Genomic DNA, 15,204 nt, shown 5'->3' on the forward strand with positions numbered 1-15,204 from the left:
ATGGGAAATGTTGGTATACACCAGTACCTATTTCTTTGGCAAAATGTAGAATAGAATGTGAATAATTTTTCTTCAACTTATAGGTCACGCTGTTATTTAGAGGAGCAGCAGCACTTCCAGCATTAACCCTGTATTTCAAACTCGGTAGCTCTTGTTTTCAGAGATACTGCATCATACATCCACTTTGAGTTTCATTGCATCAATCTTCATTACAGACAGAGAGTTTTGGAGGTTTTTGCTTTTAATTAAGGATTTCAACTGAGATAGGAAAAGCAAAGCTATTCAGAGGCAAGATGTTCTGTGATCCATCGTGAATCTCGGTGTTCTTGCCTGTGGGAACTGAAGCCATGCTCAGTGCTTTATCCCTCTGTAGCTGCTGCGTGGCTGGCACGCAGAGGTTTTACTTCCTTTCCTTGTGATGGTATGTTCTCAATGTCCGATATCCTTGGCCCAGTCAGTTTCCAGTTTGTTCTTGGGTTCTCTGTAGCCATTTTTCCCCCTGTCTCTTCACAAAACCCACATCTGCCTCTGCTCATGGATCTTGGCTCATATCAATATGCTACCCTAGTCCAAAGAATTTAAGCTTCTTTCTGCATAAAATGCCCCAATTCTCCTTTTTTTTTTTTTTCTTTTCCTGTCACCTTCAGTTGGAGAACAGAAATCTGCTCAGTCAGAGTGCCGCCTGGCTGCGTGCTTTCCTGCATACGTTTCTTCGGTGATATTTTCCAGTTTTTTGAGGCACTGTGTACAGTTCACATTATCTTCGAGAATCTGTATTCGTGCCTGAGTCTTCTCAGCCTTGACTATGTAGGTTCCTCATTTTTTGGCCTTCCTAGGTCCTTTCTCGGGGACCAAGGGCAGGCAGTTTCTAAGACGGTTACTGATATCATTGTCATTTCCACGGTTACATGCTTTCGCTGATAAATTCATGGAACAAATGATTACAAAGACATTCTGGTGGTAAGGCCTCTTTACCTGGGATATCCATTTAGGTAGATATATACATACAGATACTTATATATAGACATGTATCTATGTATATATAGATAGCTATAAATTTTTATTTATTTTTATTTCTTTTTATTTTAACCTTTTATTTCTCTCCATTTGCTTCCTTTCACCTTTCGTGTTTGAGAGCAAACCTACATGTTCTGCTCAGTTATCCCATGCGTTCATCCTCCTACTCGGGCACTTCTGCAGCTCTCGCTTTATCTCAGCAGTCCTCCGTAGTAGAGTCATAGAATCATAGGGTTGGAAGGGCCCTCTGGGGATCATCCCGTCCAACCCCCTGCCAGAGCAGGGTCACCCAGAGCAGGTGGCACAGGAACGCATCCAGGCGGGGTTGGGATGTCTCCAGAGACGGAGACTCCCCCACCTCTCTGGGCAGCCTGTGCCAGGGCTCTGCCACCCTCACAGCAAAGAAGTTCCTCCTCAGGTTTAGGTGGAACTTCCCATGCTCAAGTTTGTGCCCGTTACCCCTTGTCCTGTCCCCGGGCACCACTGAGAAGAGCCTGGCCCCATCCTCCTGACACCCCCCCTTTCAGCATTTATAAGCGTTGATAAGGTCCCCCCTCAGCCATCTTCTTTCCAGACTGAAGAGACCCAAATCCCTCAGCCTTCCTTCATCAGAGAGGTGTTCCAGTCCCCTCAGCATCTTGGTAGCCCTTTGCTGTCCCCTCTCCAGCAGTTTCCTGTCCCTCTTGACCCGGGGAGCCCAGAACTGGACACAGTGCTCCAGACGTGGCCTCCCCAGGGCAGAGCAGAGGGGGAGGATGACCTCCCTCCACCTGCTGGCCACACTCTTCTTGATGCCCCCCAGGATGCCATTGGCCTTCTTGGCCATGAGGGCCCATTGCTGGCTCATGGTCACCCTGTTGTCCCCCAGGACTCCCAGGTCTCTTTCCACCGAGCTGCTCTCCAGCAGGTCCCCCCCAACCTGTCCTGGTGCAGGGGGTTATTCCTCCCCAGGTGCAGCACCCTACACTTGCCCTGGTTGAATTTCCTCCTCCTTGGGATGTCCTGGCTCCAGCCTTTCTGAAAAATGCAGAAAATAATAAAAATGAAGCCTGCACCGTAAGCTTCTTGGAGAAACTGGATTTGCCGTTGCATGTGTTTTGTTCGTTTGCTCTTTCAGGTAATCTTTCAGACTCTAAAGACTCACCCCACAAAGAAACAGCTAAACCTCAGTCTGGATCTCCCGAAGCAGCAGCAGTAACCTCCCCTGCCCTGGCCACCTTCGGGAAGGCTGTTCAGACGCAGCAGCCGTGCTCCGTCAAAGCCTCCTTGTCTTCTGACATCTGCTCCGGCTTAGGCCCTGAAGGAGGAGACGCCAACGCAAGCTCTGGCCAAGGTGATTTTTTTCATACCGGCTGTTCGGCATGTCTTCCAGCACATGCTAAAATTAGTTCGCTTCCCTTATGCTTGAACTTTTTAGGAGTGGATTTCACTTCTAGTGATATAGGAACAGGAACCTTTGGCAATCCAAACTGCTGGCTTACCTTTTAAAAAGATGGTTGCAGTGTTCTCAGAAGAACAAAAGTAAAGTATCTTAGCAAGTGTTAAGAGTAAACAGCCAAGAAGGCATGCTGATTTTTAGGAAGTAAATACCTTTTATTTTTGCCGGCAGTGGCTTTATACTGACACCTTTTCTGGAGTCTGCCTTATAGATTTCTGAGGAAAAAGAAAGGAAAACAAAAAAAGATATAGAAGGATGGGAGATTGCCTCCCTTGGTTCATTTTGGGCTTCTTTTTTTTAGCCCCTTGATACTTGTAGACCCAGAGTTCCTCATTCTAAACCACTAAACTATCTTGAGTGTGAGGGCGGGGGGGAAAACCAAAAATGAAAAGAAAAAAGAAAAGCAAACCCAGAGAACCAAGTTATGTCTCCTTTATCTAAGGGGTTAACTTTGTGCATGATTCTGGAGTCCCAGCTAAATGACTGTCGATTGGCTGTGTTCCCCCGTCCCGACCTCTGGTACTTCTGTGTATTGCACACCTCCGTAGGCTTTGACTGATCTTGTTGCCATGCATATTGGAAGTTATAACGATGATTAAAATACCTTCCTCTCATTGCACATCCTGCCAAACTAATCTACAAAATATCTATCTGTTCTCTTCTGCTGTTATTGCATCCTTTGTGTACGGTCAATTAACTTACTCCTCTTTGGCAAAGTTAAAATGGAGATGTGGATGTTTAACTAACAAAGCTGATTTGACTGATGGTATAGGACATCTGATCACAGCTACTTGTACTTTATAAGTGTCTTTGTTTTCTTCCCTTTATATTCATTTGCAGGCTGGACGGTTTTCCACCAAACGTCTGAGAGAGTGACCTATAAATCTAGTAGCAAACCTCGTACCAGATTCCTCAGTGGACCTGTGTCTTTGTCCATCTGTTTGTATTTGTTCTTTTGTATTTTATCACAGTCCATCTTTCTTTTACCCCCTTTTTCCAGTTCCATATTTTATATCTCTAATATGTTTGGCAGGATGCCCCTTTTTCTGAACCATCTTTTCTTTCTTTTTATCTTTCTTTTGAGTAATCATCATGAACACACCTTATTTATATTAATTTTTCATATGAAAGCTTTTTTTGCACTGCTTTTGGCTCGTGCCTGGGCACCAAAAGCATGTGTGGAAGATCTCATCATTTATTATATAGCCTTATGGTAAATTTTACCCTGGACTTATCAAAGCTTTTGTACTTTGTGATTTCTGTTGAAATAATTTCATTTGCAATGTGGCAAATATACATGTCTGCTGTCCCGGTTCCAGCGACAACCAAAAGAAATCCGTCCTTCTGTAGACGAATGGTCTCTTTCACACATGTTTGGACTATGAAGACATGCATGTAGCAAGCTGATACAATACTAGAAGGTCACTGGAGGGTATAACTTCCATACAAGGGCTGTATTAACACGATATACAGTACTGTTTATATCCACTCTGTTTTCTTTGATTTTTTTTCCCCGCTCTTTGCATGTGGAAATGCTGAGACAATAGTGCTCCAGCTAGTTCTTTCAAAATCTGCTTTCTAGGTGGGTTTCCCCCGTGCATTCACTTTAATGGCTTTAAGTGAGCAATTTTTTATGTACTCGTAAGCGGCAGGAAGATCTGGTTACTCCGAGGGAGAGTACCATCAACTTTTTGTGTAAGCTGATCTGGCTGAAGCGCTTGACTCAGTTTATTTTCTTATGACCTTATGTGACCTCAGAGATGAAGTCAATTAGCAGTTCACCAAAGCAGAAATAAGTAAAAAGCAATATCAGATTTTCAGATGATACTTTGAAATGGATTGCTAGGAACTAGTATTTTTGGTTTCAAAGAATTGTGCACCTGCTATTTGTACCCTATTTGTATGACTTCTAAAGTGATTGGCAATTCAACCAAATGATATCAAGCTATTTAATTAAAAAATTAAGGCCTTTTTACCCAATCGTACATGCTGCTTTTTAGGCAAACGGATTTTGCTTGTACAATAAAGATATGTTGTGCTGAACAGGTACTATAGGCCACTTACACATAACATTAGAAAGGCTGATAATGTTCTTGAGAAAGTGTTTGGTTAACGAACGGTTCGTTTGCACTAATAACAGATCTCCTATTGGAGTTCCACGTTGCTTATCGTTATCCCAGTGGTACAGATCAAAGGCACAAGACCACTCAAATACACGCCTCCTAACTTTATGAATAAACAATCTTTTTAAAAATAATCTTGATTTTTTTTTTTGTTTGTTTTGTTTGAGGTCCCTGAAAGTCCAAGCACCCAGGTTCTCAAAAACTGACGCTTACTGCTCGCCATGCTGAACTTATTATCATGCAAGTTTTTAATGACTATTGAAGTCATGAGACAATTTTGCATTCCGAGATATTTTTATTTATTTTTTTTTCTCTGAGAACCTGAGGGGAATTCTCAGTTCACAAATTTTCCCATTTGGTATTATAATGGACATAGTAGTTTCTTCCTCTGCACATGTAATTCCCAGAAGTCGTTTCATTAATCTTTCACAGAATTACTATTCAGTAGGATGCAAAAAGACTGGGAGATGGCAATTAAGAACCAGCATATTAAAAATGTTTGGGTGCATGGATATTGTGAATGAAACCAAGGGAATATGTAAACCCTTCAAATCGTGAAGTTTCCCGGTGCTTAAATAACTCGGCACGACTAATTGCTTTCTGTTCTCAGCCCATATGCTCTCTTCTTGGTTTCTTCTGGGCGCAGCGTTCGGGGAGGAGGTTTGCACTCCCCCGTTTCTGAGTCATACGAGAAGATGGACCGAGTTTCAGGCGCTTAACCCTGACACATCCATCCGAAGCCACCGCCGCTCAGAGAGAGCAGCTCAGTCTCCAGTGCTCTCTCTCACTTGAGTTGTTAGGCAGTTTTCCGCAGCTGAATAACTGGTAGGTTTTGCTGGGATAGGAGCTTATTTTAGCTTATTTTCCCAGTGAGTCCAACAGGTTGGTAGCGAGTGTGAAGGGATGAAGATAGGGCAGCTGGGGCTGGGACTGCTGCTGGAAGGATGGCTTCCATCAAGCCGGTATCCAGAGCATCCATGACCATGGACCCCGGGGAAAAAATAGTGCTAGATGATGATGGGAATGCCAGCTGGCTTGTGCTCCTTCCCCTCTGGAAGGGACATTGGTTGACCCAGTAAGGAGGCAGAGCCAAGTGTTTGGACTAGGTGCTAAACATGTTGGCCTCTGTACTGCGTGCTTGAGCAAGGAGAGCGAGTGCCGGGCTGGGTTGGGGCCGTCCAGTGCAGGCAGCTCGGCAGCATGGCCGGGCAGGTCGGGGTCCTGGGGCTGTTCCCCAGGTCAAGGTGTCCCTGGGATTTTTTGTTTGTTTGAGAGCTGTTGGGAAAAGTTTTGCTGGATTTGCCAAGGATTTGCCTTCAGAGGGCTGGAGCCCCTCTGCTGGGAGGACAGGCTGAGAGAGCTGGGGGGGTTCAGCCTGGAGAAGAGAAGGCTCCGGGGAGACCTCGGAGCCCCTTCCAGTCCCTAAAGGGGCTCCAGGAAAGCTGGGGAGGGACTCTGGAGCAGGGAGGGGAGCCATGGGACGAGGGGGAAGGGTTTTAACCTGAAAGAGGGGAGATTTAGATGAGATATCAGGAAGAAATTCTTTGCTGTGAGGGTGGTGAGCCCCTGGCCCAGAGGTGTCCCAGAGAAGCTGTGGCTGCCCCATCCCTGGAGGGGTTCAAGGCCAGGTTGGACGGGGCTTGGAGTGACCTGGGCTGGTGGGAGGTGTCCCTGCTTTATCAAATATCTTGCCCTGGTTACAAGGTCCATCAAACTTGAATACTTTCATAGTGTTCTCCCAGAACAGCTTTTTGATCTGTTCCCCATGTCCAATACTGACTTTTCCTTTGCACTTTTCATGGAATAAAATATTTCTTTATGGGCTTCAGCGTAATTTTAGCCTGAGTTCCTTGCCAGGGTTAGATTGCCAGGGCGTCTTAGGGAAGAGTTTGTGCTGATTGTGAGTGGAGTTTTCAAAAGCTCCATTTGGCTTAGACTTGTGATCTTGCGTAAAGCAATTTTAGTCAGGTCTGTAGTAATTAATGTTGTATGCGCATATGCGATTATGGAAATGGTCTAAGAATTTATTGCCATTTCAATTTAGCTTTCAAGCTTTTTGGCAGCTGTTAGAGTGCAAACATGGGACAGTGGATTTTTTCTGTCCTGTGTGATATAGTAGCTGCTTAATTTCTCAGATAAGAAATCTGGAATTGGAGGTAAAACACTCTGCTGAACCTTTGCAGGCTTAGATTAAATCTTAATTATGATTCATGTCCTTAACTTTACAGCTATTAAACACCTTGACTTTAGAAGTAATAAAATTAATCTGGCGAATTAGGTTTACCAAGTGCATTTTTAATTGAATTTAAATTTAAAACCAACGTAGCCAACGATTGTCAGTCCCCGTTTCAGGCAATATCATCACTGAGATAATGTTTCTCGTCTCCCAAGCAACACGCCGGAGAGACAGAGTTTGGAAGAACCAGCTCTCTTTTTGACGATTGACTCTCCCGCGATGTTTTCCTTCGCGTTGGCTCCGCTCACGCGGGTGTTTTGTGAACCTCTCTAGTACCGCCGCTCTCTGCCGCTTCCCCACGCGTACCGGGGCCCCAGGTTTGATTTGGCACCCGAGGTGCAGAGAAACTTGTGACTCGGTTTTCAGGAAGCAGAGGGGTTGGTGATTAAACTTTTTCACATGCATTTGAGCACGTACCCTAGTCAGCTGCCTGCTTGTATTTTTTCGCAGGCAGTTGCTCTGCATTTGCATACATATTGTGCCAAATATTACCTATTGCTACACGCAGGATAGTTACCAAAATAGCGATCTAGTATTACTGCCACTGACGTTTCCGCAATGGGAGTTGCTAGCTAACTTTGAGACAGGCAAGGTAAGGTATGTCTGAGGGAAAAGAGAGGGGGGAAAAATTAAATATACAACGCAGATTGTTGAGTTGTGAATGTGACCTTTATTTTGTTATCTAGGCCTTGAGATGAGAAACTGAACTCGGTCATGCTTGCATAAGACATTACTGTAGTCATGTCCTTCTGATTTTCCTGGAATAGAAACCTCATTAAACGACATGAAATGATAAGAAAATCTTTCAAAGCAATCCTTCTGTTCCTCCTCATGCCACCCATATCGAAACACAAACATTTCTTCTCCCTCTTTTCCCTCGCTCTTTTCTTTACTTCCTCTTCCTCAGTCTCTGACTGACATCTCTCCTTTCTCCTTTGAAGACTCATTCAGAGCCTGTGTCGACCTGGACCGGCAACCTCTGAGTTTAAAGCTGCATTTCTGGCACAGTAACATAAAATACAGACACGGGTTTGCTGTAGAAAAAAAGCACATCCATCCTGTATCTTGCTTTTTGCCCCACTCTCTGATTTTGCTCATGTTTTCAAGTGCTTCTTCACAATAAACTTGCCATGCCCCATGTCGGATATCCATCTCCTCCCATACCATAATGATATTCTTCTTACCAAGTCCAAAATACCTTTCAGGAAATTCGGCACTCAAATAGAAACGGTGCTCATGTCTGGCAAGATCTGACAGTCAAGTAGGGTTCTCGGTACACTTCTGGCACTCTAACTATCTGTCCAATGGAATACGTAAAATCATAACGAAGGATGTAATGAGATAATAATGAAAAAAAACCACCTAGTTTGGTTAAATGAAAACTCGGCTACTCTGCTGGCTTATTTTTTCGCACTTGGACAAGGCATAAGGGAAGCTCATTCACGGTTACTTTCAATTGAAGTTCAGAATCTCACATTTAGACACAAATCCTACTAATGAAGTATTGGGAAACAATTGGCCTCAGACCTGCAGAACAATGTATCTTTTTGGACTTGTAAAACAGGACTTTTAGGGTTGTTTTACAGTTTGTCTTTGCAGCCAGACTAGCTTGACTTGTTCCTGAAAGCATTTTTGGCCTCCTATCACAAACTGAATTGACATCATTTCCTGCATAAATAGAGTAGGAATCAAAACCTCCTATTAGGAAGCCAAGGTGATTTGGATTCAAAAAAAAACAACAACAACAAAAAAAAAAACCAACCAAAAACCAAACCAAAACCCAAAAAAACCCAACCAAATGCATCTTTAAGTCACGAGACCTTGCTTTTGGCATGCTATTGTACCTTCCAAAGCTTCTGAATGGCTGCACATTAAGAAAGGTTTGAGCTGTCCAGTTATTTAGACTTCCTTTACTCACCTGAACTGCTGACTTTGTCTGTCCTTTCTTGCATAATAACTACTTTTTGATTGCTTAAAAGTACAGAAGCTTGTCCGTCAGATTTGTTGTGTTCGGTCTTACCTAATTCTGTATGTCTTGTATTGTTTTACCTTGTAGGGTCCACCTTGAAACGACTATGTCTAGGCAAAGATCACAGTAGTAGTAACTATCCCATTTTTGTTTCTCAGTATTTCCTTCATGGCATGGGATGTCTTTTGCTTTTTTTTTTTTTTTTTAATATTATTATTGTTTACTAAAAGCTGGTTGTTTGATGGATAGAGCTGATGCACTTATACTGATATGAAATTAGACCGTATAAATCGTGGTACTTTCGTACTAATGCATGTGCTGTGATGTCTTGGGGACCACGCATGCGGCAAGACAGTTGTGGTATTCTTTGTGTGTGAGACTGTGCACGCATGCGGCGAGAAAACCGGATTCAGTGTTTGTCTTTCTGAAGTACACACCTTTATATGACTGCAGTTCTCTGCTGGAGGAATTTAGAGCTTTAAACGACCTTGCTCCTGTTGGGCTGCATGAAATATTAAACACTAATTGAAGAGCTTTCCTGTCAAAATACTTATTTTTCTCACCGGTCCCTTTCCCCCAAGCAAAGGAAAAGGAAATGAGCAGTGTTCACTTAGAAGTTATGTTGCAGGTTGAATGCATGATCATTTAAAGGTTATTAACGTATCTTATATAACCGTAGGACTAATTAGTTTACTCGATTTCATTGGCTGGTAACTGATTAACAGAAAAAGACGACTGAATGTTTGTGTTTGCTTATATAATAATTTTACTACGGTTCTATGAACTTTTTGCTTGGAGAGATGGTCTTTATTTCAAGTCTTTAGCCACATCAAATACGTTAGCTGGAAAGTTACTTTATATTTTCTGCTTAGGTCAAATTCAGGCACCTTCACTTGCTGTTCTCTGCTGATCTTGCTGTGTCAGACTTGTAGTTACCAACACGTAAAAAGGACAGATCCTTTTTTTCCTTTTTCCTAGTTCTTCTAGAAAAAAGCAAACACGTAAAATTACAGCTCTGTCAGTACTCTTCCTGTCTGCTTTTATCTATACCAAAAGTTCTGTATTTATATCTTTGTCTCAAAAACTCACACAACCGCTTTGTCCTCCTTTCTCCTGTACATTCTTCTGTACATTCGTGGTCCTGATGGGGTTTTTTTTCCCCAAAAATACGTAGATGGCAGAGTAAACGGTCCTAACACCGTTGCGAGAGATTGTGGGTTCCTGGAGCCTTTGAGGCCAGCCCTGTTTGTAACCTATATGATAAGTATGATTTTCCAGGAGGACAGTAAACTTAGCCAAGTGAAATAAATGGTAAATTCATTTTTTAAGTGTGTGCAATTTTAGTAAGTAGTACATCCTGCCTCCCACTCTCTCGTGGTAGTCTCCTCCGAAGAGACTTTGTGAGCCTGAGGATGTCAGTGTTGCTGGGACTGCCTCCGTTTCTTCTCTCTGAGTCATTAATTTCACTGAGAGAGAAGCTGTGGGTGCAACAGCTAGTGGCTGAGGTAGCATAACGGGATAGAAAATATGAATGCATTGGACTTGGACCATTTCTTTAAGCAAAGGTGTTCTGTAGAAAGGAGGGGGAGGGTTAAAAGTCCAAAAAGCCACCATTTGAATTGCAGTAGACGAGAAACTGTTTGAGCAGCAAGGTGGTGACGCAGAGATGCCATCGTCAACTTTCTTTGTGTGTGATTTTCCAGGATCCTCGACAAACAGCCTCGTAACGTGTCCTGAGCCCGTCCCACAATCAACCCTGCAGGTTCAGGCCAACAACAGTAACAACAAGAAAGGGACGTTCACAGACGATCTTCACAAGCTGGTTGACCAGTGGACAAGCAAAACTGTTGGAGCTGCACAGACAAAACCTTCTTTAAATCAACTGAAGCAGAACCAAAAAAGGCAAGACATGGAGCCAAAGGCTAATCCCATGCAAACACAGAATGAGACATGTGGAGTAAGTGGCACTCCTTGAAGGACGTACCTTTTGCTATGTGTCTGAAAGCCTTTGCAGAACTCAGATTTGGAGGAGGACATAGACTAAAATTACTTCCGATAGTTGCTTCCTTTAAATGTCCATCTCTTTTCATTAAGTACTAAACCAGATTTTTTTTTTTTTAAATTGTCTTTTGGAATAATCTTGAGGGATATATGGGCTGCAATAGATATATATATATAAAAAAATATATATATTTTTAAATTGCAAACTGCTTATTAACAGCAATATACAGCAATACTCATACCGCTAACCATATGTTGCTCCACTGAAGTTTTAACTATTCCTGAAGTTTTCTTCTTTTTTGATGTTTAATATTAATCTTCCGTAGGCAGGACGGAGGCTGGGCTGGTGGCTTGGAGGTAGTGAGCCTTTGTTGTAGTGGAAGCAGAGCGAGTACTGCGCTGGGACAGGGGACAGGCAGATGTGATTCTGACCTTCGCTTCTTGTACTGGGCATCTTCGAGGTTCTCTACCTCGTGCAAATACCGTCTTCGGAAATGCCGTTGAAAGTAAACCACAACAAAATGGAGATGGGAAGTGCCCCCATTCATCCCCTCTTCTTTTCAGTAGCAGGAAAAAAAACCCATCGTGACGCGCGTTTGTGTCTGCGTTCGGTGCTTGTTTTCATGGGTGAGCGACAATACGGAGGTAGGGCACAAACACGAATGAAGATGTATCCAGAATCCCAGTTTACCATTCTCTCCCAGCCTGGTCTGGGTTTCCAGACCCTCTTCCTCCTCCTGATGGTAGGATGTTTCTTTGATTAATAATTTTTGCTGGATTCAGTTTCTGGAAGGCTGGAAATTGAGCCAAAGAAGAGGAAAATAAATTCATTTTAAAAGCAAAGAAATAGTGAAAACAAAACCAGTGAGGGACTACTTTGCCATCTCTTAAAAACAAGTTAACTGGGTCTGAATAGTAAACCATTGCCTTTTTGGGATGTTGAAGGAAAAAAAACCCAAAACTTGTATGCAGCAGTGGTAGGTCTGTAGTTATTGGTGAGGTGAGACGTGCCCAAGCAGGACCGGTGCTAACGTGTCCGCTTTGGTACCTGCTGGTTTTGGAGTTAGTGGGGTCACTGACTTCACAGGGAAAAGCATTTGTTCAAATTTATTAAGCAATTTTATGTCAATTCTTAGTTGCCATAAATGAACAAAAACCAGAGAGTAAACGATCCTGCTGTGTTGTGATGGTTTAACCGGTATAAACCCGTTCTGGAATAACTGCGACATCTACTTAAGGCCCCATTAGTTCTCCCAAAATAAGTCACAGGAAGTGCCAGTAAATAAAAACTGAAGATTATATAGGAAGTGATGGTGAGGACACAGATTTTGTTCTAAGTCACTTCTTACTCTCTTTTGATGTGCAGGTTGGAGGTTGCTGTCTTTTCCCTGAGGCTCCTGCAGTAGTCTGAAGCGTTCCATGGGGGTGGTCTGCCCACTTACCACTCTGGAAAAGAGAGTGGTTATTTTGCTTATTTAAATGACCTTAACATCATAGAATCATAAATGTGTTGGGTTGGAAGGGACCTCTAAAGGCCATCTAGTCCAACCCCCTGCAGTCAGCAGGGACATCTTCAACTAGATCAGGTCGCTCAGAGCCTCCTCCAGCCTGGCCTTGAATGTCTCCAGGGATGGGGCCTCCACCCCCTCTCTGGGCAACCTGGGCCAGTGTCTCACCACCCTCAGTGTAAAGAACTTCATCCTAATGTCTAATCTAACCCTGCCCTGCTCTAGTTTAAACCATTGCCCCTTGTCCTATCGCTACCTGCCCTTGCAAACATCGATTTAGGGTTAATTTTACCTTCCGCAATCTTGGTGTCTCTGTTTCAAAGCCTGTGGAGATGGCAGAATACCGCTGTGAGAGGAACAGGAATGTCCCTGTCTCAATACACTGATTTTTAGAGAGTTTCTTTCTTTCTAGAACATGGCAGTTCCAGGGAATTAACAAGGCGGATCGGAGTCTTTTAGAGATGATTTACCAAGCCCTCAGACAGGTTGGGATTCCCTGCTCTCGCTTCGCGTCATTCCGTGTTGCTTGGAAGAGTGGCAGTCAGTTAGAGACCTCGCGAGCCCGCGCCACCTTGCCCTGGGTGGTTTTGTCCATTGAGTCATTGCAGAGCAGGCTGCAGAAGAGATGCAAAGGTAGACGGCAAATCTTCCTAGCGTGGTTATCGTTGGGGTATTTTGTCCATGAAGGTGGCACTGCACGCTGGAGATGACAGGAAAACAGGGCAGTGGATGTGATTTAAACCACTTTTACAACAGCACAAGGGCTGTTTTGGGAGCTGAGCGGTCATTCTGCTGATGGTACCTTTTGAAATTCACCCGAAAGGGGAAATTGAAGTTAAGGGAGGAGCAGGTTCGTGATGTTGGGAGAAAAATAGCCGAAAGAGAAGGAAGGAAATTGTGTGAAAGGACCCATAAAATCAGTTCTTGGGGCGATGAGTTACGTGGGGAGATGTTATACGTGTACTGAATCACCATTGAGCCCACCTTCTAAAATGGTATTGAAAAGACAAAAAGAACTCAGGAAATCGCATAAAGGATGGAAAAAATAGCATGATAACAGGGAGCATATAAAGCTCAGGCTGTACTTCTTCAGTCCATCTGTTAACACCCTCTTTTCGTCGTCTTTTTGATCAAATACAAAAATGCCTTTGCAAAAAAAGAATAAGGAGCGCTAAACAGATTTCCAGCCCATCAGCGAAAGTTATAACAAGGTTTTGTGTTGCAAATAAAGGCTAGATAAATTGGAAACGTGGTGATTCTTATCTTTTTTCTTTTTCTTTTTCTTTTTTTTTTTTTTTTTTGACTGGAACAAACTAGCAGGAAACTGTTAGGGCGGGTTGTCTCGTATCTTCAAACTGGTTGTGTTGTTTTGGGAGAAGCTAGTGTTGGTCCCATGCGATGATCGGAAATGAGGGGCGGGAGGGAGGCAGTATTGCATACCTTTGCTTCTGAATTTTCTCTGGGGGCCATTGGGCAGAAAGGCGTCTCCTTGAAGAGTTTTCAGACAGGAGTGGGAGTGAGATGAGTTGTCCCATGGTGCTCTGTTGGTTATAGGTCCCCTGGAATCGGCACCACGTAGAGCTCTTGTACGTGACGCAGAGGCCACGCAGGCGGCAGGCACCCTCCTGGGGTGAAAGCCTAGGGCTTTTGTTACGCGAGGTGTGACAAAAAAGGTGTCAAACCAAATGCTCCCCCTCTCCTCTGCGTTCATTTTTTCTTTTTTCAGTCTCTTAGGCCAACGGGAAGTTGCAACATACCCTTATATTGGTTAGGGGTAGAGTTGTTTTATTTATATTTTTAATGAATTATTTTCCCTTACTGTTCACCCGCTGTTATTAACACGCAGGGTCGTTGTGCGGCTGATTTCAAGCCTTCTCTTGCACCCTGGAAGCAGAGGACTGGCTTTTCTGAGTTACCTTTTGTCTTGAGATGCTTCCACCACTGCCAGCAAATTGTTTGCCGTGTGAATACAATATATTATTGGTCCCTTTTTTTTAACGAAGTGAAGGCTGCTCTTTAAGGTTGGAATTCAACTCAGAAGGGAAGTCGGTGGTGTGTTTAATAAGGGCTAGTGGTTTTATTTTCTTCCTCTTTATCATCAGAAGTGTAGAAAGCAATACAATAACTGGGAGGCAAAGGAAGACGAAATTCTGCTTTCTTTCTGGGGAAGTTATTTGGCTGCAGTATTTTGGTGCGTATTAGAAGTTTGGGAGGGAACCTTCAGGCATCCAGTTGTGTCACAGGAGCGCTGAAATGTCCCTTTTCAAATGTTTTATTGAAACAAGGAAATACACGTGTAATAGGATATACTAGGAAGAACTGAAGTCAAACTCCCTGATAATAGTTATTTCTGTCGTGCTCATCTGTGTGGAAAACATGATGAAATAATCCTTTTTTACAGGTAATTGTGGTTACCAGCAGTCAAGGAATACGCCTAGGAACGTGAGCTGACTTGTGTGTAAAGACTACTGAATACTGGGTAGTTAAAGGTAGTTTTTGAAGATACCGGGGAATAAAAGGGCTTACCGAAAATACGTTTTCAATTCTTCATAATCTTATGTAGCTCCATGGGGTTTTAAAGAAAAAAACTACTACCCCCCAAAAAAAAGCTGTAAGCATGTTCCCCGTCCATGATAAGGGTGTTTCTGTGAAGCGGGCAGGTCTGCGTCGGTGGGTGACGTGCGCTGGGGCTGAGCCGCCATCGGTAATAGCCGCACATCTGCTTCCATTTGGGACAGCTTGATCTGAACGAGCTTGGCTGCCCGGGAAGCAGCTTTCTGGAGATAGCCACAGGCACGACAACGGAGCGGAAGGCCTATTAACGCCTTTTACCGTGTCTTCCGTCTCCATTGAATTGGAAGAAGAATAAAAAATTGGATGAATCTGTGTTTGAAGCTTTTCAACACCACCTT

At 43.5% G+C, this 15,204-nt stretch overlaps 1 protein-coding gene across 10 annotated transcripts in view; it reads left to right on the forward strand.

Annotated features, from left to right (window-relative positions):
• Positions 1–15,204, forward strand: part of WNK2 (WNK lysine deficient protein kinase 2) — a 123,965-nt gene that overhangs the window by 94,509 nt on the left and 14,252 nt on the right. For 6 of the 10 annotated variants that reach the window (XM_063348278.1, XM_063348276.1, XM_063348279.1 and 3 more), the window contains 4 exons: positions 2,135–2,350; positions 3,296–3,394; positions 8,871–8,915; positions 10,487–10,740. In XM_063348278.1, the coding sequence (XP_063204348.1) occupies positions 2,135–2,350; positions 3,296–3,394; positions 8,871–8,915; positions 10,487–10,740 (614 nt within the window). The remainder of the gene's footprint in view (positions 1–2,134; positions 2,351–3,295; positions 3,395–8,870; positions 8,916–10,486; positions 10,741–15,204) is intronic. The other 4 variants (XM_063348285.1, XM_063348284.1, XM_063348280.1 and 1 more) reach the window with 3 other exon arrangements.

The sequence above is a fragment of the Chroicocephalus ridibundus genome, chromosome 10, assembly GCF_963924245.1.
Source record: "Chroicocephalus ridibundus chromosome 10, bChrRid1.1, whole genome shotgun sequence".
Classification (NCBI taxonomy): domain Eukaryota; kingdom Metazoa; phylum Chordata; class Aves; order Charadriiformes; family Laridae; genus Chroicocephalus; species Chroicocephalus ridibundus.